Source organism: Spermophilus citellus, assembly GCF_964194105.1.
Source record: "Spermophilus citellus genome assembly, chromosome: 5".
Taxonomy (NCBI): Eukaryota; Metazoa; Chordata; class Mammalia; order Rodentia; family Sciuridae; genus Spermophilus; species Spermophilus citellus.
This window is the reverse complement of record NC_138186.1, coordinates 38,296,376-38,321,654: the sequence shown is the minus strand read 5'-3', so window position 1 is coordinate 38,321,654 and position 25,279 is coordinate 38,296,376. Positions and strand designations below refer to the sequence as shown.

The 25,279-nt window shown below is 38.9% G+C and overlaps 3 protein-coding genes across 3 annotated transcripts in view; 1 reads left to right on the top strand and 2 right to left on the bottom strand.

The window, feature by feature from the left end:
* The window catches only part of ZSCAN12 (zinc finger and SCAN domain containing 12), a 35,088-nt gene extending 27,117 nt beyond the window's left edge, over positions 1 to 7,971 (top strand). Inside the window, exon 6 of the mRNA XM_081294933.1 lies at positions 2,658 to 7,971. The gene's annotated coding sequence lies outside the window, so the exon portion shown is untranslated. The remainder of the gene's footprint in view (positions 1 to 2,657) is intronic.
* Positions 1 to 25,279, bottom strand: part of PGBD1 (piggyBac transposable element derived 1) — a 340,888-nt gene that overhangs the window by 252,312 nt on the left and 63,297 nt on the right. The window lies entirely within an intron of this gene.
* Positions 11,823 to 24,232, bottom strand: ZKSCAN3 (zinc finger with KRAB and SCAN domains 3). The gene is made up of 6 exons (XM_081294284.1): positions 24,180 to 24,232; positions 20,333 to 20,812; positions 18,806 to 18,953; positions 17,565 to 17,629; positions 17,235 to 17,358; positions 11,823 to 15,798 (listed from the first exon to the last, which is right to left on the bottom strand). The coding sequence occupies exons 2-6, from the start codon at positions 20,753 to 20,755 to the stop codon at positions 14,948 to 14,950; spliced, it is 1,611 nt and encodes a 536-aa protein (XP_081150410.1). The 5' UTR covers positions 20,756 to 20,812; positions 24,180 to 24,232; the 3' UTR covers positions 11,823 to 14,947.

Sequence of the window (25,279 nt, the reverse complement as noted above, 5' to 3'; positions counted from 1 at the left end):
CATTGATATTTCTTATCAAAGTATAATAATTTGTTTATAGATTCTAAGGTTTTCAGAAATTGTTCCAAAGTATATTTTTTTTTAAGAAAAAGATGCTTCAACAAAGAAAAAGCACACATGGATCCCAAAAAGAAGAAAGAAATCATCTTTGGGTAAAACAAGGTCTTTATATTCATTTTCCTAAAAAAAAAAAAAAAAAAAAAGGGGAGAGAAAGATTTTTATATTGGTATCTAAACAGATGATGTAAAAAGTTAGAACAATTAAAAAAGAGATTTATATATACTAAACTGACTATAATTAATTTAAGGGTATTTCAGGTTATTTTCCTAATTTAACTATACTAATGTGAGCAAAAATTTTGTCCATATTTTGATATGATAAACACCTATTAAAATGTAAGTTTACTTCTTTAAAGAAAGATCCTTATTGCCTAATAATTCTTACTGTTTAAGATAAAGATTAATTTTGGTAAATAAATTCACATTGTTGATTAAATATTAAGTATATTGAACTACTAACTTAAACCCCTGTATGACCTTTTGAGAGGAGACCCCTCACCCACCTCCCTGTGAAAACCTACTCCAAAAGCCTCGAAGGCACTCAGGTTAATAGAAACAGCCTTATAAGAGATGCAGGTAATGCAGGTGGACTACTCCCAGTAGGCACAAATCTTCAAACAAGTCCCCATATTCTTAGGAATCTAATATGGACTATACAAAATGTGGAAACGGAAAAATTGCAGTTTTGGCCCAAGGTACCGGACATTATCCCTCACCAGGATGGTGGCTGAATATTACTTTTGACCTATGCCACCTCGTCCAAGATTCTTGGCCAGATACAGGAAAAACCAAGGAGGATTCCTACCCCCCTTGTCGGTTCCGATCATGGTATTTATGCCCGGGACGACAACGTACTTGGAAGTGTGGAGGACCTGAGGCCTATTATTGTGCCTCGTGGGGATGTGAAACCTCTAGTAATGGGCATTGGCTTAAGAATTCACCCAGGAATGACTATGCCCACTTCTGGCAAACAATAGAGGGAGGATCAAATATTACTATTCAGTTTACTTCCAATGGAAAACAGCAACCAGATTGGACTCAAGGATATCTCTGGGGGCTGCATATTTACACCCCCGGACAGTACAATCCTGGCCTGCTTTTTCGGCTCAAATTGACCATAGAACAGCCTACTGGAAGTCTAATAGGACCTAATCAGGTGCTCGGAGACCAAAAGGCCCCATCTGGACCCAAGCAGCCCATAGCCCCGACATTAAAACCTTCCCCCAGCGGTCAAACAATAACTATGGGCTATCAAACCTTTGATTATACCCCTGAGCCCATACACCCTGGAACTGGAGATCGTCTTCTTAATTTGGTCCGAGGAGATTTTTTCGCTCTGAATGCCACCAATCCTAACAAGACCCAAGATTGCTGGCTATGCTTGACCTCCAGGCCGCCCTATTATGAAGGGGTAGCGATACTGTCTAATTTATCCTCTAATACCACTGCAGATCCTAAATGTTATTCTCTGCCCAGCTATAAGTTAACTATCACGGAGGTCATGGGACAAGGGGTTTGCTTGGGAAAGGTGCCGCTTTCACGCCAACATTTCTGCAACATCACCCGACCAATAAATCAATCCCAATCTGATTATTTGTGGGGTCCCAAAGGGTCCTATTTTGCTTGCAATACTGGGTTAACTCCCTGTGTTTCCATGGCAGTCTTAAATACAATTACTGATTTCTATGTGCTGATACAATTATGGCCGAGGATATCTTATCATGGATCAGACTATGTCCTGGGACACCTTGAGGGACATACTCGGCTCCCCAGAGAACCCATAACAATGACAATTGCCCTCCTATTGGTCATAGGCGGAATAGCTACTGGAATAGAAAGCGGGACAGCCGCCTATGTCCAGGGAGGTCGCGGCAGTACACTTTGTTTTGTAGTGCTGGGGATCAAACCCAAAGGCTGTGTGCATGCTAGGCAAGTGCTTTACCACGGAGCTACACCCCCAGCCCTCATAACATACTTTAAATAAATACTTGCTGCTGTTATCTTTTTTCTGATGTTCTTTTCTCTGCCATTTTTATGAGATTCTTCTTCCTAAGGGAGAAAGGGTCCTAGACTTTGTCTCAAGCCTTATTTACATAAACATTTAAGAAATAAAAAAAGAAGGGCTGAGCGCTTGCCTGGCTTGTGTGAGGCACTGGGTTTGATCCTTAGCACCACGTAAAAATAAATAATGGCATTCTGTCCATCTTTGAGTTCAAAAATTTAAAAAAAATTTAAAAAGTAAAAGACTAGCAGATTTTTATGGCTGAGTTTCAAGAATTAAGTAGATAATAATAAGATAGGTAGATGTTAGTTTTTTGGAGTTATTGTTTATTTGGCTTTGGTACCAGGGATTGAACCCAGGGGCACTTAACCACTGAGCCACATCCCTAATCCTCTTTTTAAAAAAATATTTATTTTTTTAAATAATGGGTTAGATAATAATTTGCAAAGTCACTCCCACATACTCTCTCCTTATTTAGCTTTTGACACAAAGTTCCATCCAAGGTACATTGTCCAGGTGAGTGAATTTTTGGGTAAAAGCTAAGCAAAATATAAAAAGTGCCTTTTAACTTTTTTTTTTTTTTTTAACGTCTCAGGAAGAAGAGTGGCTACAAGGAAATACTTCTGAAAAATCAGTGTGAACCACAAGCTGCTGTGAATCTTCTCCTCAACTCTCTCATTCCAGAATGGCAATTCTCTTCTAGGAAAGATCTCTAATAATGACTGATGGTAGAGGAAGAGGACTGTTCTCAGGACCAAGAAGCAGGTTGCAAAGAAGTCATAGATATTTCTTCAAACTTTAAGTTATTACTACCAGAAGATAAATATCTGGACCTAAAGGGCAGTCAGAGGGAAAATAAATACCAACAGGGGAAATAAATACCAATGAGCAGGTACTGGAACAAGTCCTGACCCTTGCTTGGGGAACTACAGACCTAGGTAGTATAATGTCCAGAATGTGGAGAGGAGGTATCAGTTAGCTGGATGAAGTGAAGAGACATCTTGAATGAAGGACTAACCACAAGTGGGAAGGGTTGGGAGGCTCATTTATGGCTTTACTAGTGAAAGGCTTTTGGAATAGCACAGAAAGCAACAAAACTGAACTTTGGGATTTTACCAGATTTTAATCCTACAACTCAGGGGGCTCAGTTTATAGCAGCCTCAACAATTTAGCAAGGCCCTAAGCAACATAAAAATATCCTGTCTCAAAAAATAAAAAGGGTTTGGGCTGCAGTTGTGGCTCAGCGTTAGAGTGCTCGCCTAGTATGTTTGAGGCCCTGAGTTCCATCCTCATAAAAATAAATAAAGGTATTGTGTCCAAGTACAACTAAAAAATAAATATTTTTTAAAAAAGAGGATTAGGGATGTGGCTCAGTGGTTAAGTGCCCCTGGGTTCAATCCCTGGTACCAAAGCCAAATAAACAATAACTCCAAAAAACTAACATCTACCTATCTTATTATTATCTACTTAATTCTTGAAACTCAGCCATATTTGTGAGTTTGAAGGGTGGAGGTTTGAGGGTTTTTTTTTAACCTATCCAACTTCTTTAGTTTTAAAACTGTTTGTTTCTTATGTTTTAGGATTGGATAATTATCTCAAAAATTATTTTCCCCCTGTAAATTTTCTAGCTTACTGGATTTCCCCATGTCACATTAGCAGTATGGATTTCAAAACTGGTTTTTGTCTCAAGTACATATGCCAATGTTTATTGATCCATTTAAGTACTTATTGAGCATGTCATAGGTCTATAGGAGTGGACTAGATAATATCAATCAGTAGGTATAAATAGTCCTTACAACTATCCTTAGCATATTAAACTTTATCTTGGTTTCATAATATTCTATGTTTCTTAGCTCTGGATTCAGAGTGAATCACTTATGTTTTTTAATTATACCTTCCTGATTCTTTTTCACATTTTGTGAGAAAAATTTCCATGCTCTTCTAGACTCAGTCTGTCTATCTTTTATCAAACTGGTCCTTTACATAACTTCTTGGGCATGTCACAAAATTGAGATACCAATTCAGAAACTTAGAATAGGTATGTACTCCAGAATTTTATTTTTATCACTGTTCCTGATCATCTCATTATCTCAGAAGAGACAAACAACATTTGAATTGTTTATTTTTAAGATGTTATAACTGAGAATGAAAATAAGGTCTTGGTCCCAAGTTTCTGTAGAACCACAACATCAGTGTAAAAAGTAGTAAAAACTTTAGTTATTGGTGAGTCATTACTCACACCAGGGAGTCCACAGTGGAAAGAATTGTCTTTTGAGATCAATGAATTTTAAACGGCTTTTGTTTATAATGGGTCCCTCTTTTACTATCAGGAGATCCAACACAAGGTAAATCAGAGTAAAGAATGTGGGAAAGCTTTCAGCCATAGTGGCCTTATTTGATGTCAAAGAAGCCACATGTATCAATGTGATAACTGTGAGGCAGCCTTTATTCAGCAAGGAAACCTTAGAGAACCTTATGTGAAGAATGTAAGAAGACCTCTACCCAAAGTCAGGACTCACTGCACCATGGAGTCTACACAGGAAAGAGATTTTACATACATAAATATGGAATCATCTGCCCTGAGTTCGTGTTGGGTATGGAAAGGTTTTCAGACAAAGTTTGGATCTTGGAAAACAAATTCATATTAGACTCTGAGGATTGTGAAAAGTTGTACGGGCAGAGGTCAACTTCAACAGCAGTGTCTCCACAACACTAGAAAGTTAATTAATGGGCATGTTATTTGTGGAATGGTAGTCTAAATTGCTCATTTTAGCCAGTAAAGTCATTAAATTATGACTCAGATTTTAAAAAATGAGGTCAGAAGTTCTTTTTCCCTTTTCCCAGAGGTATCTATGTATGTAAACAACCAGGACTTTTGAAATAAGCTTTAAATCTGCAACCCTGTACTTGTGATCTGCCTCCTAGATGATTTATATGTGTGTTGGAGAGTATGTTATTTCCCCATGCCTGCTCTATCTTTTAACTCATTCAGCAAATAGGGACAACAGTATTTCTGTCTATTATTGACTGTGAATACATGTTTTCTTTATGAGCTAAATAGGTTTATATAGGTATCCTGAGACATTCTTTAAAAATCACATTTTGACCTTTCAGTAAAAGAACCACATTATTGAATTATTGGGCCCTTTCATAAATTTGGGACTGCCTCGTTTTCTCCAACAGAAGGTCATGCAGGTATCCTTCAGAAAGTACTTTTTTTTTTTTCAATATAGAAATAGATCTGGTTATGATGGCTCACACCTGTAATCCCAGCTACTTAGGACGCTGAGGCAGGAGGATCACAAATTTTAGACCAGCCTGGGCAATGGAGAAAAACTGCCTCAAAATAAAAAATACATAAGTGCTGGGAATATAGCACTTTGATAAGAGAACTTTCCTAGCATGCCTGAAGCCCTGGGTTTAATTCCTAATACTTAAAAAGTTACTTGACAATAGCCTACTGAAACATAATGATAGATATTTTCCCTTAATAACACAAAATATAACATTATAAGGAAAAATACTTTAAAGTAACTTGATTATTATCCTTTTCAGTTCTAAAACCTACAGACTGAAAAGAGTCCTCAGAAGCTGTCCTTCAACCAATTAGTAGTGTAGCCTAATTTCCACTTATGCAGCATGAAGTGTACATGTTTTATAGATAACTAAATATAGAAAGCATGTATTGCAAAATTTTGCAGTGATGATTCTAGAATCCTGGGTTTGTATCTGCTGCATATCTCTAAATGTTTTGCTTTGGTTAGTCTCTATTTTGCAAAATGGCCTGCCTTCTGTTAAAGGTTTTTCTAGTCTTTAATATGGAAATCACATTTCCCCCCTTAACTTTATATAAAAAGATTTACTAATATTGAGATAATCTTGCAATTCTGAAATAAATTCTTAATGTGTTAATGAGTTGTAAATATATAGAACATTTTCTTCAATATTCATGTGAAATTGGTCCATATTTTCTTTTATAATACTTTTAAGATTTAGCTTTTATTCTTTTACTTGAATCATAAAAAGAATAAAGTTTCTGTTCATTTTAAATGTTCTAGAACAATTTATGAAGGAATCCATAAGAAACCCTCTGGACCAGGTTCTTTTTTGAGGTATAGTGATTTCTTCTGTTTGTTTATCCACCCCCCCCCCCCCAAGAAAATGGTCTGGTTGGGCTTTGTATTTATAATATGCATATAGGGAAGAGGGCCCATTTTGTTAATCTTTGCCTAGGAAATTACCCATTACATTCAGATTTTCAAGTTAACTTGCCTGAATTTGCAATGTAATTGGTATGACTTATTTTTATTTTATTATTTATTTATTTACTTTGCAGTTCTGGGGATCAGACCCAGAGCCTTGCAAATGCTAGGCAAGCACTCTTCCATGGGCTTCAGTCCAGCCTATGTGTGACTTTTAAACAGCTTTACTGAGGCAAAATGATACACAGTGAACTGTACAAATATAAATATACAGTTTGATAAGTTTTAAAGTGTACAACTGTAAAACAGCTACCACAGTTAATATAATGAATGTATCTCCACCCAAAAAAATCTTTTCTCACATTCCCTTGATAATTCCTCCCAACCTTACTTGCTGTTCCCATTTCCATGCAATCTCTGCTCTGCCTTACATTGCTATAAATTTAGTTTTTACTTTCTATGAATGGACTCAACAGTATGTTCTCTTTTGGGGGGTTTGGGGATCTGCTTCTTTAATTTAGCATGGTTATTTTGTGATTCATGTTGCATGAATCAATAATTTATTCTTTTCTAAACTAAGTATGTCACTAAACTAGTTTGAGCTCCAATTCCTCAATTGTAAACAGATTACAATCCCAAAACTTATAAATAAATACAGGCAACTAACTAGCACAATGCCTGGCATATAGAGAATACTTATCAATACCTGCCTCTTTATCTGCTTTCCTTACTTAATTAGACATCTAACAGCACTCAACTTCAGCAGTGACCATTTCTTTATATTTCACCTGAAGGCCAAATGAATCAAATCCACCCTCTACCATTGTTCTGGTTGGGTCCTTTAGTCACAGTGGCAAAAAAAGCTGACTAAAACAAGGTGTGAAGATGGGTATGGTGGTGCATGTTTATAATCCCAGGTGGCTGAGGGAGGAGGATCATAAGTTTGAGCACAGCCTCAATAACTTAAAAGTCTGTGTTTCAAAATTAAAAATAAAAGGGCTGGGAATGTAGAGCATCCCTGGATTCAATCCCCAGTACCAATCCCCTTTCCTCTGGGGGGAAAAAAATCAAGCATAAGCAGAACCTTAAGACACAAAATAAGTTGCATGAGGAAGTGGCCCAAAGGTCCATGGCCTTCTACTCTTTAACTATATTACTTCCTGTTGATCTTCCTGAACCTGTAGACTCAGGAAGTTTTATGACTACTGATGATGAAAAAAACTAACAAAAAATTGGATCTGATTTAGATGACTTTGCATGGCATACCATAATGTGCAAAAGTGAATGGGTGCAGCCTTACACACCCCTACTCTGGGACATTCCTGAAGGACAGTGATAAAGCAAATCCATTACTACTATTGATGGGACATTTAGGTAGCTTCTAATTTGGCACTATGAAAAATAATGCAGTCATATAAATATTCATATATATATATTCTGATGCATACCCACCAGGTATGGAATTGCTGGGTCATGCATATATTCAACTATAGTAGATATTGACAATTTAATCAGCTTTAAATCACATATTTGGGTATGTTGTAAAGTAGCCCTCTAATATGAATTGGTGATCATCTGCTTCTAAGACGACAAAAAACTTCTGGTAATAATGCCTAAGAAATAAACTTGGATGCTAGGTGTAGTGAGAAAGCTGGGTAACAAAAGTTTAAGACCAATCTCAGCAACCCAGTGAGACCTGAGACCTGAAGCAACTTAGCCACACCCTGAGTCAAAATAAAAAATAAGAAGAGATTGGGGATATAACTTAGTGGTAAAGCACCTCTGGATTCAATCCCCAGTAGAGAAAGAAGCCTAGATGTTGGGTTACTATAAGCTCTTTGGGGTCAGTGGCCATATTCCAGATCCCTAGCATATACTAGGTACTCAATATTGAAATAATCAAGAGGAGAGCTATAGTAACCTAGACTAAGTATTATTTATTATTTGTCAAGTTCTACTCTAATTGCCTTCGGTTATTTCTTCTAAAACTAAGCAGTTATAATTGATACGATAAGTAAACTGAAGCTTTTAGGGATCCAATGACTTTATCAAGATAATCCAGTTATTATAAACAGAACAATTGGGCTTGGAAACAAAGTGGGCTACAAAGAACACATCACCTGTTTTTTTACCTGCTAAAGTTATAAAGCTAGGAGGCTAAGGCAGGAGGATCACAAATTTGAGACCAGCCTGGGCAATGGAGCAAAACTGCCTCAAAATAAAAAACACAAAAGTGCTGGGAATATAGCAGTGTGTTTTTACCTGCTAAAGTTATAAAGCTAGTCACAAATACATAGACTGAAACAAAAGCCAGTAACAAGATAAATGTCAATTACTTAGGAAGCAAATGACATTAGATACAGAAAATGAAAAACCCCAAGATACATGGCATGGGAAAAGGGAGTGAAAAAGAAAAGCATACATTGATAGTTTTCATGTCTTTCAAGATTAATCCTCTCCAGGTGCTGGTCACTGACTCCCAAACCCCAAACCCAAATTCCTGAGTACCCAAATTGACACTCTCTCAGTATAACCTATATAATGAGGGCTTCAAAGGGTGGGGGAGATGATTTTGAGAAACAAAAAAATTGTGGGCTAGACCTGAGAAAGGGAGAAGGGAAAGGCTGACTGAGACTGGAGGTCTAATAAGGAGAAAAGTCCCATGGCCAGTTCTCAGTAAAGCAAGCTATGATTTTTTTCCATGGATTAAAAAAAAAATCACTTTCCCCCCTTCACCCTTTTAGTTTTTCCTCTTCTGTCTTTCCTCATTTAGAGAGAAATGTTTTTTTTTCCCCTAAAGTATTGTATCAAAGATCCCCAAGACCAACCTCAAGCTGGTTCCAACTTGCCTTCTCTTACCTCAGCCTCCTGAGTTGCTGGGATTACAGGCAGGCACCACATGCCTGACCCAACTGATCCTTAACAAAGGTACAGGAACAATTCAATGGAAGAATTCAGTGGAAGATAGCTTTTTCAAAAAATGGTGCTGGACATCCATAAGCCAGAAACAAAGATAAGCAAACAAAACACCCCACAGAACAAAAATAGAAAAATAAAACTCAAATGCATCATGAGCTAAAATAGAAAATCTAGAACTTTAGGAAGAAAAAAAATTGCTGGCACCTAAGGCTAGACAAAGATCCTTAAAACTGACATCAAAAGCTCAAGGAAACTAAAGGAAAATTTAATAATTTGGTTTTTCAAAATTTAAAACATTTGCTCTGTGAAGGACCCTGTTAAGAGAATAAAATAACAAGCTGCAAATAGGGGAAAATATTTGCAAGCCATATATCTGACAGAAGTATATCTAGAATATAGAAAGAATTCACCAAATCTCAACTGCTAAACAACAAACAGTCCAGTTAGATAAGAGCAAAAGTTATGAATGAACATTTTCTGACTGAAGTATACCCATTTATGGAAAGCCAACTGTGTCAGTCACTAGATTATTCATGCCCCATTTTACCTCCCATGCTCCCTCCCTCACAAGGTTCCTTAATCTTTTAATCTTAATTATACCTCTCCCCCAAATTCTTATTGGCTGAATTTGTACTTTTTTTCTTACAAAAACACAAATTTTAATGCTAGCACTTAAAAAATTAAGATAGCAACTGTCAGGAGAGCAGGTTGTGTGTTTGGCAACTCATGAAGTGATGGAGTATGTTGGAGGAGTCCATCCTGCAGAGTAGGCTGGAACATCAGATAGACTTTTTTTCCTTAAAAGTGACTGAGGTTGTGACATAGTACAAGGAGAAATAAAGGGCATGGAAGGATGGATTCCACACAAGCAAGCACAGATTTGCACTTGCTTTTCCCCCCATCCTGCTTTAAGTAGTTATCCACTCAACCTCAAAAAACTTTGTTTTTTTTTTTGGTACCAGGGACCGAACCCAAGAGCGCTTAACCACTGAACCACATCCTCAGTCCTCTCACCCTTTTTAAAAAATATATATTTTTTAGTTGTAGATGGACACAATACCTTTATTTATTTTTATGTGATGCTGAGGATCGAACCTAGAGCCTCATACATGAAAGTCAAGCACTCCACCACTGACTGAGTCACAATCCCAGTCCCTCAGTCCCTTTTTATTTTTATTTATTTATTTATTTTTGAGACAGGCTCTCACTAAGTTGCTTAAGGTCTTGCTAAATTGCCAAAGCTGGCTTTGAACTTGCAATCCTCTTGCCTCAGCCTCCTGAGTTGCTGGGATTACAGGCATATATCACCACACCTGGCCTCAACAAACTTTTAAAAACAACACAGACACTAAGCAACTGTCCCTTGCCTTTCCATCTAATCCTACCTTCAATAATTTAACCAAACATTCAATAAGTAATATATGCTATTAGATCTTGGGGAATCTATTTTCTGTTATATAGCAAATGTAATATAGGTACAATTGTGGAAAGACTTTTATTCCTCTCCCCACCCCAACTTAAGAATATATCTTACCAGATCCTAGGAAGTCTTACATATTTTGTCCCATATGACTGCATCTGTTTTATTCGGAACAAAGGGCATTTACCAATCCAATTGTTTGGCATCAGATTTTTCAGGGAAGGCTGACTTATTTATTTGGTCAGAAAAGAAGTATTTCTTAAGTTTTTAAAATTTTTATAGAGAGTGAAAGCGAGAGTACAAAATGTACAAGCTCCTTGTGTCCCTTTTCCAGTAGGAAGGAACCAAAAGAGGCCATGTGATTGCATCATATAGAGTCATTGGAATATTCTGTTGCAAAGGGGCTCATGTCATGCTGCAGATAAGCAGTTTTATGGTTTGCAGTTTTACCTTTAATAGGGAGAGGTAGAAAGCCTTATTCCTCATCAAAGAAAACTCTCTCTTAACAGCCTCCATAATAGGGAGCTGAGTAAGAAATGGTTTTATAGCAACTCTTCACAAAACCAACTATGTACCTGGTGCAGTGGCTATAATCCCAGCAACTTGGAAGGCTGAGGCAGAAGATTGCAAGTTTAAGGCTGGCCCCAGCAACTTAGCAAGAACCTGTCTCAAAATATAAAAAGGGTTGGGAAGTGCCCTGGGCTCAATCCCCAATACTGCAAAAACAAACAGCAAAAATCAGCTGTGTGCTCTCAGTGTACCATAAGGTTTATATCAGCTGGTGTTAAATCCTGGTCCAATGTGGCACATGTAAATTGCCAGAGAGCCATGGTGTAGACATTCCCCTCCCTGAAGAAAGGACTATTAAGTTGTATTTTAATCAGCATTTTGCTGCTGTGTTTAAATGACCTGACCAGCATAACTGTAGAGAGGAGGAAAAGTTTACTAGAGAGCTCAAGGTCTTATTAGTCCAAAGAAGGCCAGCTCCATTCCATGGGGCAGCAGGTGAGGCTAAACATCATGGTGGAAGAATGTGGCAGAGGGAATCAGCTCACATAGTGATCAAGAAGCAGAGACTCCACTTGCCAGATATAAATATATACAAATATATACACCAAAGCCATGCCTCAATTCCCACCTCCTCCAGCCAAACCCCTCCACTTCAGTTATTACTCAGTTAATCTCTAGCAGGGGATTAAATTATTGATTGGGTTAAGACTCTTATAACCCAATCACTTCTCCTCTGAACTTTCTTGCATTGTCTCACACATGAGCTTTTGGGAGACACCTCATATCTAAACCATAACAAGTTGACAATAAAATTAGGACAGTCATGGAAAAAGTACCTTAGGTGAGGAAAGTGGAGTTTTCATGCTCTCCAAGGGAAGAGAGAGACTGCTTGTTCAACTTTTGATTCTTCATCAGCTGACCTAACACAAGCTGTAAAACACATAACTTGCTTAGAAATATGGAAAAATTTTATTTCTGGAAATAGGAATGTGAACACTTTGGTCTTTAGCAGTAAGTGCCAGGCAATTTTATGTTAATACAAAAGAACAAATAGAATTAGCCAATTTTTAGAATCATTCATTCAACAAGATTCTGCTAGATGCTGAGGATATACTGGATAATGGATAATGATGAGTCAGTCATTTGTCTCTCAGCCTCATGCCAGTCTTCTCTATCCTGAGGCTGTCAAACATCTTTCCCAGGACTTCCAAATGAAAAGAACTAGAAATCAAAAGTGGGGAACATGTTGAAAAGTTATCTTAGTTTTTACTTACTTTTCCTGAGGCACTGGGGATTGAAACCAGGGCTTTGTATGCTAGGAAAGAGCTTTACTACTGAATTATATCCTGGGACACTGGTCCTTTTCAGCCTTCATATTCAAACTGAAACAGTTTTCAGACTGGAACTCACACCACTGGCTTATTCACCTGGGTCTCCAATTTGTTACAATAAACATACACAATTAGATATACACATACATGTATTCTATTTCTCTGCAGATCCTAATATATATCTAGGAAGTCTGGAAATCATGCAATGCATTTTTCCCCCTGATACTGGCAATCAGAACCAAGGGTACTTTATCACTGAGCTACATCTCTACCCCTTTTCATTTTTTGAGACAGGTCTTGCTAAAGTGCCCAGGCTGGCCTTGAACTTATGATCCTTCTGCCTCAGACTCCTGAGCTACTGGGATTACACACTTGCAACACCACACCCATCTCATATAATGCATTTTTACTGATTTAATAAGTTACTCATTGGGCTGGGGATATAGCTTACTGGTACAGTATATGCCCCTAGTAAACACTGGGTTCAATCTCCAGTACCACACTCCCCTCCACCCAAAAAGATCAAACAAAGTTAATACGGTTTATTTCTGTAATACAAATCATTTACATTAGGTCTTATTAGATTTGTGTCTGTTAGATCCCTGAAAACCCTGAAGTACCAAGTCTTAGAAACTGACATAAAAACAGAGACCTGGATTTATCTGCAAAGGATTTTGGATAATGACTCAATTCCTAATGAACAAAATGCACTTAGCAGAAGAGAATGTATCACAATGCCCAAATCTTAATTGCAAAAGATGATTAGAAAACCTTGTAGTATCTGAAGAATTCCAGAATCTTAGACTGATATAGAGATTGTTGGTGCCAGAATCCAAGTGAGAAATGTAAATAAATGCAGTAATGAATGCATGTTTCTATAATAAATGATGCACTAGCAAAATACTTGCAAGACTCCAGTCATCTGGAAATACTTTTGTAGAAACAACTCCATTTAAAATATACCTGGTAAATACCACTATAGTGCTGACTAAAAAAGTTTTCTCATTTAAATTCACAATACTGAAACCTTGACCATCATAAGAAGAAAAAGGAATGTTCTATGAGGTGTGTTTAAGGAAAAAGCAGATAACCTGATCAAGTAGATAACTTATGGTTAAAGTTCTCATCATAAATAATTAAGGAGCTGTTACTATGCAGTTGGGAATAAATATATAAGACCAAGCCTGTTGCACACTGATATTGGAGTTCTGAAACCATAAGTAATGAATGTTTTAAATATCTGGTGCAAATCCACTGACCTGGAGGAAATGCCTCAGGAGGGATAAGTTTTCTGCAATTTATTGTACAGTATGTGTTGGAAGGGAGAGGAAGTAGTATAGTATATCTATCTATAGCTTTGAGGGGATCTTGATTTAGGCCCAAGATAAACAATTGACAAAATCTAAGAAGCTAAGCCTTAAAAAATTTATCATTTTTAGCCAAACGTGGTAGTGCATGCCTGTAATCCCAGCATTTCAGGAGGCTAAGACAGGAAGATCATAAGTTCAAAGCCAGCCTCAGCAAAGGTTAAGTGCCAAGTAACTCAGTGAGACCCTGTCTCTAAATAAAATACAAAAAAAAAAAAAAAAAAGGGCTGGGGATGTGGCTCAGTGGTGGAGTGCCCCTGAGTTCAATTCCTAGGACCCAAAAGAAAAAAAAATTATCATTTTATTCTGACCTTATAACTAGATTTTCACACTACCTGAACAGAAAAGTTTTCTCTCTCAACAGTAGCAAAATTAACATCAGAGAAAAATTAAAGAATAAAATTTCACAGATGGCAAATATTCACAATGATTCAACAATAAGCCATTTAAGGCATTCTTACCTAGTCAGGTAAAGAAATGTAAATTCTATCATGGTAACCCCATCTTTATCCCTGCTCTGCCAATTCTATGTACTTGGCAGAAAATGTACTATATTGACTCAGAATCAATTCTTTAGATACAATCACAAATGGCCTTAGTGTGAAGCTCCATAGAAATCTAGACAATATCAGATTTCAGAGCTATGTAGGTAATCTCACTGGTGCATTTAATAAATGTTTATTAGCACCTGTGTACAAGGCACAGAGAAGGATGTAAGATCTCATGAATCTGACCAAGCATCAAAGATTCATTATAGTAAAAAAGAATTGGTCAGGGAAGCAAGCCCCCAGATCACAACCATGCACCCCCCCCAAAAAAAATAGACATCATAAAGTGCTTGCTGAGAGCAATTAACCAGTTTGGAAATCAATTTAATTCCAATGGGCAAATCAATTTAATTCCAAACAACTCTCCCATAGCTTCCTATAAATAAGTTTCGTTCCAATAACCTTGTTAGAAAAAACTAAGTGGAATGTAGAAGATAATGTATCTCAGCCAGATTATATTTTCTAATACTTGATGATGTACTGGTAAATAAAACCCCAGCCTCAAACTTCTGTAACCAGTAAGGGCTCCAGGCTGGCTTCAGTTTAATGACAAATGAACTCCAACTTTAGTATGTACAGCACCAGTCACTAAGACAGAATTTTTTTTCCTACATGGCTTCTTTGATGTTGAACAAGGTATGAAGTTCGGGTGAAGCCTTTTCCACATGTATCACACTGATAGGGTTTCTCCCCAGTATGAATTTTTTGATGTTCAATAAGGCCTGTATTCTGAGTAAAACTTCTTTCACATTCATTACACTTATAAGACACAGGAGTTCCAACATTTTCCCACTGGCTTTCCATTCTGCCTTGACCTTCCCAGTCAGGTTCCTGAATATTTCTTTCCCCAGTGTGGATCCTCTGATGTCTCAGGAGATGGGAACTCCGCCTAAAGGCCTTGCCACACATGTTGCACTGGTATGGCTTCTCCCCGGTATGAATTCTGTGATGTTCAAGGAGGCTGCAGCTCTGGCTGAAGGTTTTTCCACAGTCATCACACTCATAGGGCTTCTCCCCAGTGTGAGTTCTCTGGTGTTTGATTAGGTCTGAACTGTGACTAAAGGCCTTGCCACATTTTTCACACTCATATGGCTTCTCACCAGTGTGAACTCTCTGATGAATGACAAGGGCAGAGCTTCCAACGAAGGCTTTGCCACACTCCTCACATTCATAGGGCTTCTCTCCAGTGTGGATTCTTCTGTGCTTACTCAGGCCTGAACTTTGAGCAAAACTTTTTCCACATTCATGGCAAATGTGTCGCCTACTCCCTGTGGCATTTTTTTGCTTTCTGTGTAATCTGGCCTCCTGTTCACTAACTTCTGCATATGTAGGCATTTGGGCAACATCTTCACCCTGGTGGCATGGTATCTTCCCAGGATCTTCTTCTGGATGTTCCTCAGCTAGAGGCAAATCCCCAATCTTAGTCTGCATTTCACCAGCTGAAACAACAAAGGCCAGCAACTGTTAATTGTGCTGTGCCATGGGAAGAAAGCTCTGTGATGAGTACCAGGAAACTAGCATTACAGAGGTCTATATATGTAGGAATAAGGATAGAAATAAAGAGTGCTAGGGAGGGAGACCTGAGAATGAGAATGGGGGCATTGGAAGATGGGTACAATTGGGAATGAAATGAGTGAAGAAAAGGTGGCCCAAGGACTGTGCTGCAGATACATGGAGTAGGGATGGTCTCTAAGCAGTAAGAATGGCAAGGGCAAGGCTATACATCTATTTTTTTGTGTGTGGTGCTGGGGATTGAACCCAGGACCTTGTGCATGCGAGGCAGGCACTCTACAAACTGAGCTATATCCCCAGCCCGGGGCTATACATCTAGAATTAGATACTGAAAAAACTAAGTGGATGTAACTCTATGATAGAGAACATGCCTAGCATGTGTGAGGCACTGGGTTCAATCCTCAGCATCACATAAAAATAAATAAATAAAGGTATTGTGTTCACCTACAACTAAAAACATTAAAAAAATTAAAAAATAAAAAGCTGAGTGGAAGGCGACAATGAACAGGGTAAATTAAAGGATTTCTGAAGTGTTGAAATATCCAAAGTGGAGACTCATTATTTGGGCACTGACCAAAGACAAGGGCAGTTATCTTGGAATGTGCCCTAGGTAGAGATACAGTTCCCAAATAGAACAGGCATCAGCACCAGGTTATCTAAGTTGAAGCCCCAACTTGTCAGCTATAGACCTTTGACAAGTCAGGTAACCCTTCAGGATCTGAAGCAACATCTAAGGTAGCTTCTAACTCTCGTGCTGTATGACTCATGGCCCATTTCTTGAAAAGTCTCTGCCCCCTTAGTTAGGGATAGGAACAGGAAGGGAAGGAAAAGAAATCACCCTCCCCCTCACTGCTAGGGATCAAACCCATGACCTCATGCATGCTAGGCAAACATTCTACATTTGAGCTATACCACCAGCTACATTTGTTGGCATCTCCTATAAACCAGAATTGTAGTAGAGATTCTAGACCCTTAGTGTAACTAAACCACTGACAAGGCAGTAAAGAAGGTAAGTTAAGAAGGAATAAGGGGCTGGGATTGTGGCCCAGTGGTAGAGTACTTGCCTAGCATGTATGAGGCACTGGGTTCAATTCTCAATACCACATAAAAATAAACAAATCAAATAAAGATACTGTGTCCACCTACACCTAAAAAAATTTTTTAAATCATACACACACACACACACACACACACACACACACACACACATAAAGGATTAATGAGTTAAGTGTAGTAACAGGGTTTCAAATGGTGGTTTTGAATCCAAACATAATGGAATGAATAGCTTCTACCAACCTAACAGAATTACAGGTTTTCTGATAAACAAAAGATGCCAAGGAACCTTGGGAGAAGTTAGTCTTACCCAGGGAGATCAGGCTGTCACAGTTTTCCTGCCTTTCATCTCTGTAGAGATTCACCTGAGATGAATCCACCTGTGTCCACTCAGGGGTCAGAGTCAAGTCCACATCTTCTGTTTTCAGCATCCCCTATAGCAACAGAAGTGATTGACCAAACTCAGTAGGGAACACCTAGGAAGCATAGACAACTCCCCAAGTCACTAATTCATATCCCACCTAGGATATGAGTGGAGCATTTAGGGTCAGGACATTAGTGGGGTACATAGGGAGGGAATGCCCTAGGAAGTATAACAATAGTAAAAGGGATTGGGGGAAGATGAGGGGCTCTAGCTCACCCGGGACTCTAGAGTGAGCGTGGCAGCTAACACGGTGTCTTCTCTGCAGCTGTCTCTCTGGGCAACTAAGAAGGAAAGATACTCTGGATTAGATCTACCTTGGCAGTCAGACTTTCTGCCTTGTGGAATCCAAGTTCAAAACCTGGGTTAATAAATTTCTGCCAAACAAGTTTATACAGAGCATATGCTTTTCCAAAGTGCCTGATCCCAACAGCTCCAATTCTAGGGCTAAAGACATCTGGTGTGCTCTGTAGACATTTAAAAAAAAGCATGCAAAAATTCAGGACCCTTGTAAGGAATAGCAAAATGAAAAGAACAATACCCCCCCCACACACACACACACCAAACACACATACACAAGCTTTCCATTGGAGGATCCTTTGAATTTTGTTAGGGAGGGGGGAAAACAATGGGATTTTTGATTAGTAGCTGTGAGAGTGAATTCTGCTTTGGTTTTGAAAAACTAAGAGGAGTCAAATAAGGTTGGACCCAGAAAAGCAGAAATGGGACCCTGGTTCAAGAGACAGAACATGAAAAAGAACTTCAGGTTTCCTTATAGGAGGCAAACAGTAAAAGGGAGAAAAACAGTTGGTTTAGGCTAGAACCTCTGTTGAGAAATAAAGATTGCACATTGTCTGATGTGTCCCAGTGTCGTGTATCACAAGAACCTACACACGTTCAGGGAACTTGATAGAACACCAGAGAGTATATATTTGTTTCCTCTGGAGTAAATTTCATGTTTTTTGTTTTTTAAATAACAGACCCAGGGTTTAGAAAATTTAGAGCCTTTAATTTGTAATAGTCTTAAAACTGGGATATTTTGGCTGTCGCTATAGATTTCTGTTTATTTTCTTCACAGGACTTACTACTAAATTGTTTTATTAATTGTATATTTGCCATATTCTACAATAGAATGGAAACTCCATTGGCGCAATGTTTGTCTTCACTGATGGCTATATCCCCAGTGCCAACAACATTGGCTACAACATAAGAGTCCTCTGTAATTCACATGTTAAATGTATTTAGAGAAAATTCTTTCCATACCCAAATTTTAGTAACATCTTATTCATGATGCTGAGACTTGGAAAGATTTCCACAATTGTGTTTGCAATTTCCCTTTTAGTCTTAGTCTCAAAACAGGATTGATCAATGACGAACATGTAAATGGATCTTCTAGGTGAACCTTCAGTGAAACTGGATGAGATCTGCAGAATTCATACAGGCCAGAAGATAATACTCACCTCTATCTTGTAAGGGCTGGCATTGCAAAGATTCACACTTGAGCAGAGCCTTCACTGGTGGGAATTGGCTATTTTGTGACTCTAGGGTTGGTGTCAACAGTGCCACCTTGCAACAGAGCAATTCTTGCCCCTGGTCACCACCTGGGACCTAGAAGTCATTCATTTGTTTTTATTTTCATTTATTCATCAAATACTTCTATAGCACTTTTTATAAGCCTGGCACTGTCTATAAAAGTACTATAAAATAACAACATGAATAGCTACCTTAAAAGGGACATACTATTATTCATCCTCATTTTACTTATGAGGAAACTGAGACAGGTTAAGCAGTTTGCCCATTGTCACTTGGCTAATAAGTGACTAATAAGTGCTAAGATGGGAGTTCAGGCAGAATGGCACCAGAGTCATGTTCTTAAATCTATGTCCCCTCATTATATACATTTGTGCGTTTATGAAAGCACTTTGGAAACTGGTGAGAAATTCTAAAAACAAACAAACTATTATCTGAAAAATGAGTCTAATAATTTTTAGCTTGAAGAATTTTTGGAACAAGTAAGTAAGATTACAATATGTGAAATCAACCAACACAGGATCTGGCTGGCTAGTTTCTGGGCTGGGTTCGTGGTTCAGTGCTAGAGCAACTGCCTATCACGCGTGAAGCACTGGGTTCGATTCTTAGCACTGCATAAAAATAAATAAAGTAAAAGGTATTGTGTTCATCTACAACTAAAAAAAATTTTTTTAAATTATATTTTCCAAGTCACTTTCTTTGTATAACTCAGAAATTCCCACATTCTTTATAAATAAGTTAAGAGACTTGAAATGACTTTCTGTTATAGAGCTCAGTGCAATAGATCCAAGTCAAGAACTTTGGTCTCCTAGTCACTGGTTAAAAGGTTCTGGCCAAATGTTCTCTGAAGGAATGTGTACAAGGACTCGGATAATGCAAAAATGAAACAGCCTCATAAAACAAGCCAGAAGATGGAGGTAAGAACCCATTTTCTACCAGAGGTTCAAAAGCAAAGGTCTATGGATTCCATCCCAAATGGTCTATGAATTTGGACAGGAAAAAAATTAATCTTATTTATTTATTTATTTTTACAAATCTCTAAGAAAAATGTAGTATTTACTTGAATTGTGAATGAAAGCAACAAACCAATGTGGTATAAGTAGTTGCAAGATTGTCCTCAACAGAAATTGCAGATTTTTCCCAGCAGAAAAGTCTTCAAGCCCCGTCCTTAGGTCTTATTAACTTAGTGCATTAATTTTTTTAAAAAGGCATATGTACAGCTTCATCACAAATTTAACACTTTGCTAAATGTTTATCAATACAATGGAGTTGTTTTGTATTCCTTTATATTTTCCTTTATGTATTTAAAAATATTCTGAGAAGGGGTCCAGAATATTGCTAAACTGGTTCATAGTACAAAAAGTTACAGAACTCCTGATCTTAAAGGAATGCCCCTCACTCTGATCTTCAGGAAGGAACAGACTATAACTCTCAGATACTAAACCTGTTCTTTCTACCTGCAGTGTGGGCTCATCCAGATGCTTTTCCAAATACTCCAACAGTACCACCACCTCCTCCCCACTCTCTGGATGCTGCTTTCGCACCCAATTCTGCAGTTCCCTGGGCAGGATGGTCAGGAACTGCTCCAGCACCAGTAGCTCCAGGATTTGCTCTTTGCTGTGCATCTCAGGCCTCAGCCACTGTCGGCAGAGCTCTCGGAGCTGGCTCAGCACCTCTTTGGGTCCTGCTGTCTCTGGGTAACAGAAAGCACGAAAGCGCTGGCGGCAGTGTTCCTTGCCCTGGTCGGGGCTGCAGGGCAAACTGGCTTCCTCTGCAAAGGCAGAGGCCTCTTCCTCCTCCACCTTTATGACCAGAAGCCCCATCTGGTCATCTGCAGAGTGGTCATCCAGGGCTGTGCTTTCCCTCGACTCTCTAGCCATTCTTAGCCAAGGCAATATGGGCCTCACTGTAGCTGCAAGCTGTACTTCTGGAAATTCCTGTAAGGTGAAAATCATTATTAGTTACTCAATTTGCTAAGAGTGCCCTCCTCTCATGCTCAGGTGCCTGGGGATGTTGCCAAGGAGCAGTTGCAGAGATTTCTCCCCCAGGTTCAAGTGCCTCTGCAGCTACATCCTCTGAACCACTCCAAACCTGAACCCCACATTAAGATCCTCAAAGGATGTCCTGGGAGTGGATGTGGACACCCTCCAAGGCACTCACTAATCCAGATATAAACTGATGCTGGAGCAACCAACTTTCAGCAAAGAGCAGGCTACTTTGGACTCTAGGAAGCTTCTCTCAGTGATTAGCTCAGAATGATCCCATTAGCAACCAGGTCTGTGGTTGACTGAATTTTAAGATGACCCTAAGGATTAGCTGTTCTAATTCCCAGGACTTTGAGTATGATGAGATATCATCTCAGATTTACCAGACTAATCAGGAGAAACTTAATTCTACCAATAACCTGAATGAGCTTTTAAGTGGCCTCTAAATAAGTGCTCAGCTCTACCAACATCTTGACTTTGGAAGACCCTAAACAGACAACTCAGTTGAGCCTCCCTGGCCTTCTGACCTACAGAAATGGGAATAATAAGTTTTAAGTTATAAATATCTGGCAAATTGCTATGTAGCAATAGGAAATAAATACTAGGTCCCTGTGGTCAAGGAGCTACATTTAGGAGGAGAAAGAAAAGATGGCAGGCCCTGTGGCAAAAGAAATAAAACTGAATTTTTTTCTCTGATTGTGAGGCTCATCCAAACAACTGGTAGAAAATTAACTTACATTCAGATGAGAAAGTTGAATTTCCCCAGACCATGGGCACAGTGGCATACACCTGCAATTTCAGTGGCTCAGGAAGCTGAGGCAGGAGGATCTCAAGTTCAAAGCCAGCCTCAGCAACTTAGCAAGGCCCTAAGAAACTCAGTGAAACCCTGTTTCTAAATATAATATAAAAAGGGCTGGGGATGTGGTTCAGTGGTAAAATGCCCCTGGGTTCATCTTGGTGAAAAAAAAAAAATTCCCCCAGACTTCTTTGAACTTTGCACTGGAGGATCTTCTGTTTCTCTAAGAAATATCAAAGAATATCACCAAGCTTTTGCCCTGAACAGAGCAGTGGCTGCCCCGATCCTTGCCACTCCTTTAATCTGCCACACTTTACTCCCCTTCAAGTCCAAACTTCTTAAAAGAAAGTCTTCCAGACTTGGACTCTGGTCCTAAGCTCCCACTTAGCCTTCAACACACTGTACACAGCAAACCAGGAAGAAAGCCATTAAAATTTCTCCTGCAGAAGTAACCAGGGATACTTCCTTCTGTTTCCATTTTTCATGGCTTTTTCTAAATCAACCAGGCTGATGCTGGTATCTACTTCCAGAAACTCACTTTCCCTGAATTCTGTCCTGCTTTCATCCTTCCTGTCTCTTCCCAGCGTTCTATTACAGTCTGGTTAGATGCACACTGTCAAGCCACGTTTCCTGAGTTCATAACCCGATTTGACCGCCTACTAGTTAGGTGATCTTAGTAAACTACACATTTCTGTGTGTGTAGGTGATCTTAGTAAACTACACATTTTTAAAAAGGAGCTGAAGGTCTAGCTCAGTGGTAGAGCTCTGAGAATATAACCTAGGTTCAGTCACCTAGTTACCCCCCCTTCCTCCCCAAATCTTGATTTCTATCTTGAGCTGCCTCCCAGACACTTCTACCTGGAAATTTTGCAAACAAACACAACTCAGTATGCCCTGACCCAGGCTGATTTTCTTGCTGCCTCATCTATTCTTTCTCCAGTAAAATATTCCCTAGTACAGCAGCAACTAGTCACTAGGCTTCTTTAGAATCATTTGATTACCTCTAGTTGCTACAAGGATCACTTGTTCCAATCTATTCTACCCCTAGAATGTCTTTCAATCTATTCTCCCTCCTATCAGCATGGCTCAGGTCCTCATTTTTGTCTCTAGCATAATTAAGTACTTTTAACCCACCCAGCTTCGTACATCTTTCAGGCTGCCACCAGAGAGTGCTCTCTAAAATACCTAACCAAGGCCTTCTCCTGCCTAAAATCACTAATGCTTTAATTCCAGATAAGCACCTATTTCTGATCACAACCAACTGGTGACCCTCTCTCCACAAATGAACTAAGGGACTATACTGAATGGTCATGTAGGTGTCATTGTTCAGACCACTCAGCCAAAGGGGCCAGTGGGAGCTCCGATAGGGCTCAGATACTCGTGTCTTCCAGGAATCTATTTTTTAAAAAGGCATAAAGATACCCTGAATTTGCAAGAGCTCAGCAGCTACCCTACCAAACTTAACTATGCTCTTAATAAGTATTTCCTACATGCTGCCATGTATCTTCAGAGTAAACAGCACTGAAGCCCAGAAATCCAATTTACATGTCCCCTCCTTTCTGGACTCTTTTTCAACCCCCTTAAGTAAAATAAACTGCCTTCTTCCACAACACTTCCTTTCTCCTTTGCAAAATAAATAAGAGAGCTTGTCCCTGGGACATCACAACACACAAACCAAACCACTTTGAGTTTTCGCTTTGGGATAGAATATTCAGAGTATCTTATTTTTTCCTTCCTAAAATACAGAAATTATCCATTACAAAGAGAACTGGTAAATGACACCAAAATTCAAAAAAGAAAGAAAAAACAGTAACAAAAGCCAGTCATTAATACTACTCACTGAAGACAATGTGCTGTTGTCATTAGAAATAACAAATAACAGAAGCCAATCTTTACATTGTGGTTACTCTGTACCTGGTACTTTAAAAAGCATCCTACCCATATTAGATGACTTAATCTTCACATTGACCCAGTGAGTTAGGTGATATCAATCCCCATTTTACGAAGCAGTAAAATAAGGTACAGAGAGGTTAAGGGTCTGGTCCCAAATCACACAGCTAATAAGTGGTAGGGGTGGGATCCAACCAGGCAATACAACTCCAAAGTCCTGACTCTCGTTCGGTGACATAATAATTTAAAGAACTGACCTTGTCTCCAGGACGAGTAAAAATTTAACGGTTCCCGTTTTTTCAATGCTTGCGTTGTCTGTGTGACACACGAATCCTATTTCCAGACACCCTAAGGGGCCACCCAGACACCCGGAAAAGGCACTGGTTAAGGGAATCACAATGCGCCTGGCGTAGGCACTCCCGACACCAGTTCTTAGGGCCAAGGAGCGCCCTCCCAGCCCCTGCCAAGGCCTCACCCAGGGTCTCCCTCTCCGCAGACTGCAAAGGCACTGCCAGGAAAGGACTCCTCTGTCCCTACTCGGGGACAAAAGAAGGGCAGGACAGCCACGGGTGAACTAAACCCACACAAGAAAGTGGGCGCCATATGGACGCCTCCCTTTCACCCCATACTCACAAAAGTGTCCGAAACTAGCAAAACCCGCAGGGCGGGGCACAGAGGCCACTTCCGGGCCTCTCTAGCCACCTCCCGGACTGACACTCAGTCGTTTGCTGGCTCCCCTCCTCTTCGCCGCCCCTCTCTTCCCTTCTTGCTGTTAAAGAGACTTCAAAACATTTTCCGTCCATAACAAAGGAAAAAAATCACGCGCCGAACTCTGTATATAATTTGCCACGTTTGGGAATAGAAGAGAGTAAAAAGAATTTAAATTATATTTGCTTTTATGGTCACAAAAAAAGTATAAGAAAATTCGTAAGAAAATTAATAATAGTGGTTACCTGTGAGAGGTGAAAGCTAGAAACTGTGAAAAGGGGAAAGGGTGTGAGGAAGAGTGTCACCATACCTTTATTAAATGTATTTTTAAGAGCTGTTTGCATTAATTAAAATATTAATTATAAATACATAACAGTTTTAAGGAGCATGCCAAATGGTTTGCCTAGAAAATTCAAGGTAATCTAGCACTTAAATTACCGGGATTAATAAAAGGGTTTGGCAAAAGTTAAATTTTTAAAAAATAGACATTCATAATTGCATTTTCCATCACCAGCACAAGTTAGGAAAAGTGATTTTTAAAAGGCAACAATTACAGAATCAAAGAAATACAAAAAAAAATTGCTTTAATGGAAACATTATAAAGCTTTATTTATTAAGGATAAATAATTGAGATACATACCGTATCTATGTATATGCGAACTAAATATATGACAATGTAATTTCTTCCTAAAATAATACATAAATTCAATGCAAAGCCAATAAAAATTCCAATAGTGTGTTCTGTGGAACTTGGCCTATTTTAAATTTCTATGGAATAATGAGAGAGTGAAGAAGATCAAAGAAAAATTTTTTTTTTCAGTGAATGAAGGAGGTGCAGAAACTGTCTCTACTGGATATGTTAAGATTTTGGGGTGTGGGGGGCTGTACCAGGAATTGAACTCAGGGGCATTAGGCCACTGAGCCACATCCCCAGCCCTATTTTGTATTTTATTTAGAGACAGGGTCTCACTGAGTTGCTTAGCATCTCACTTTTGCTGAGGCTGGCTTTGAATTTGCGATTCTCC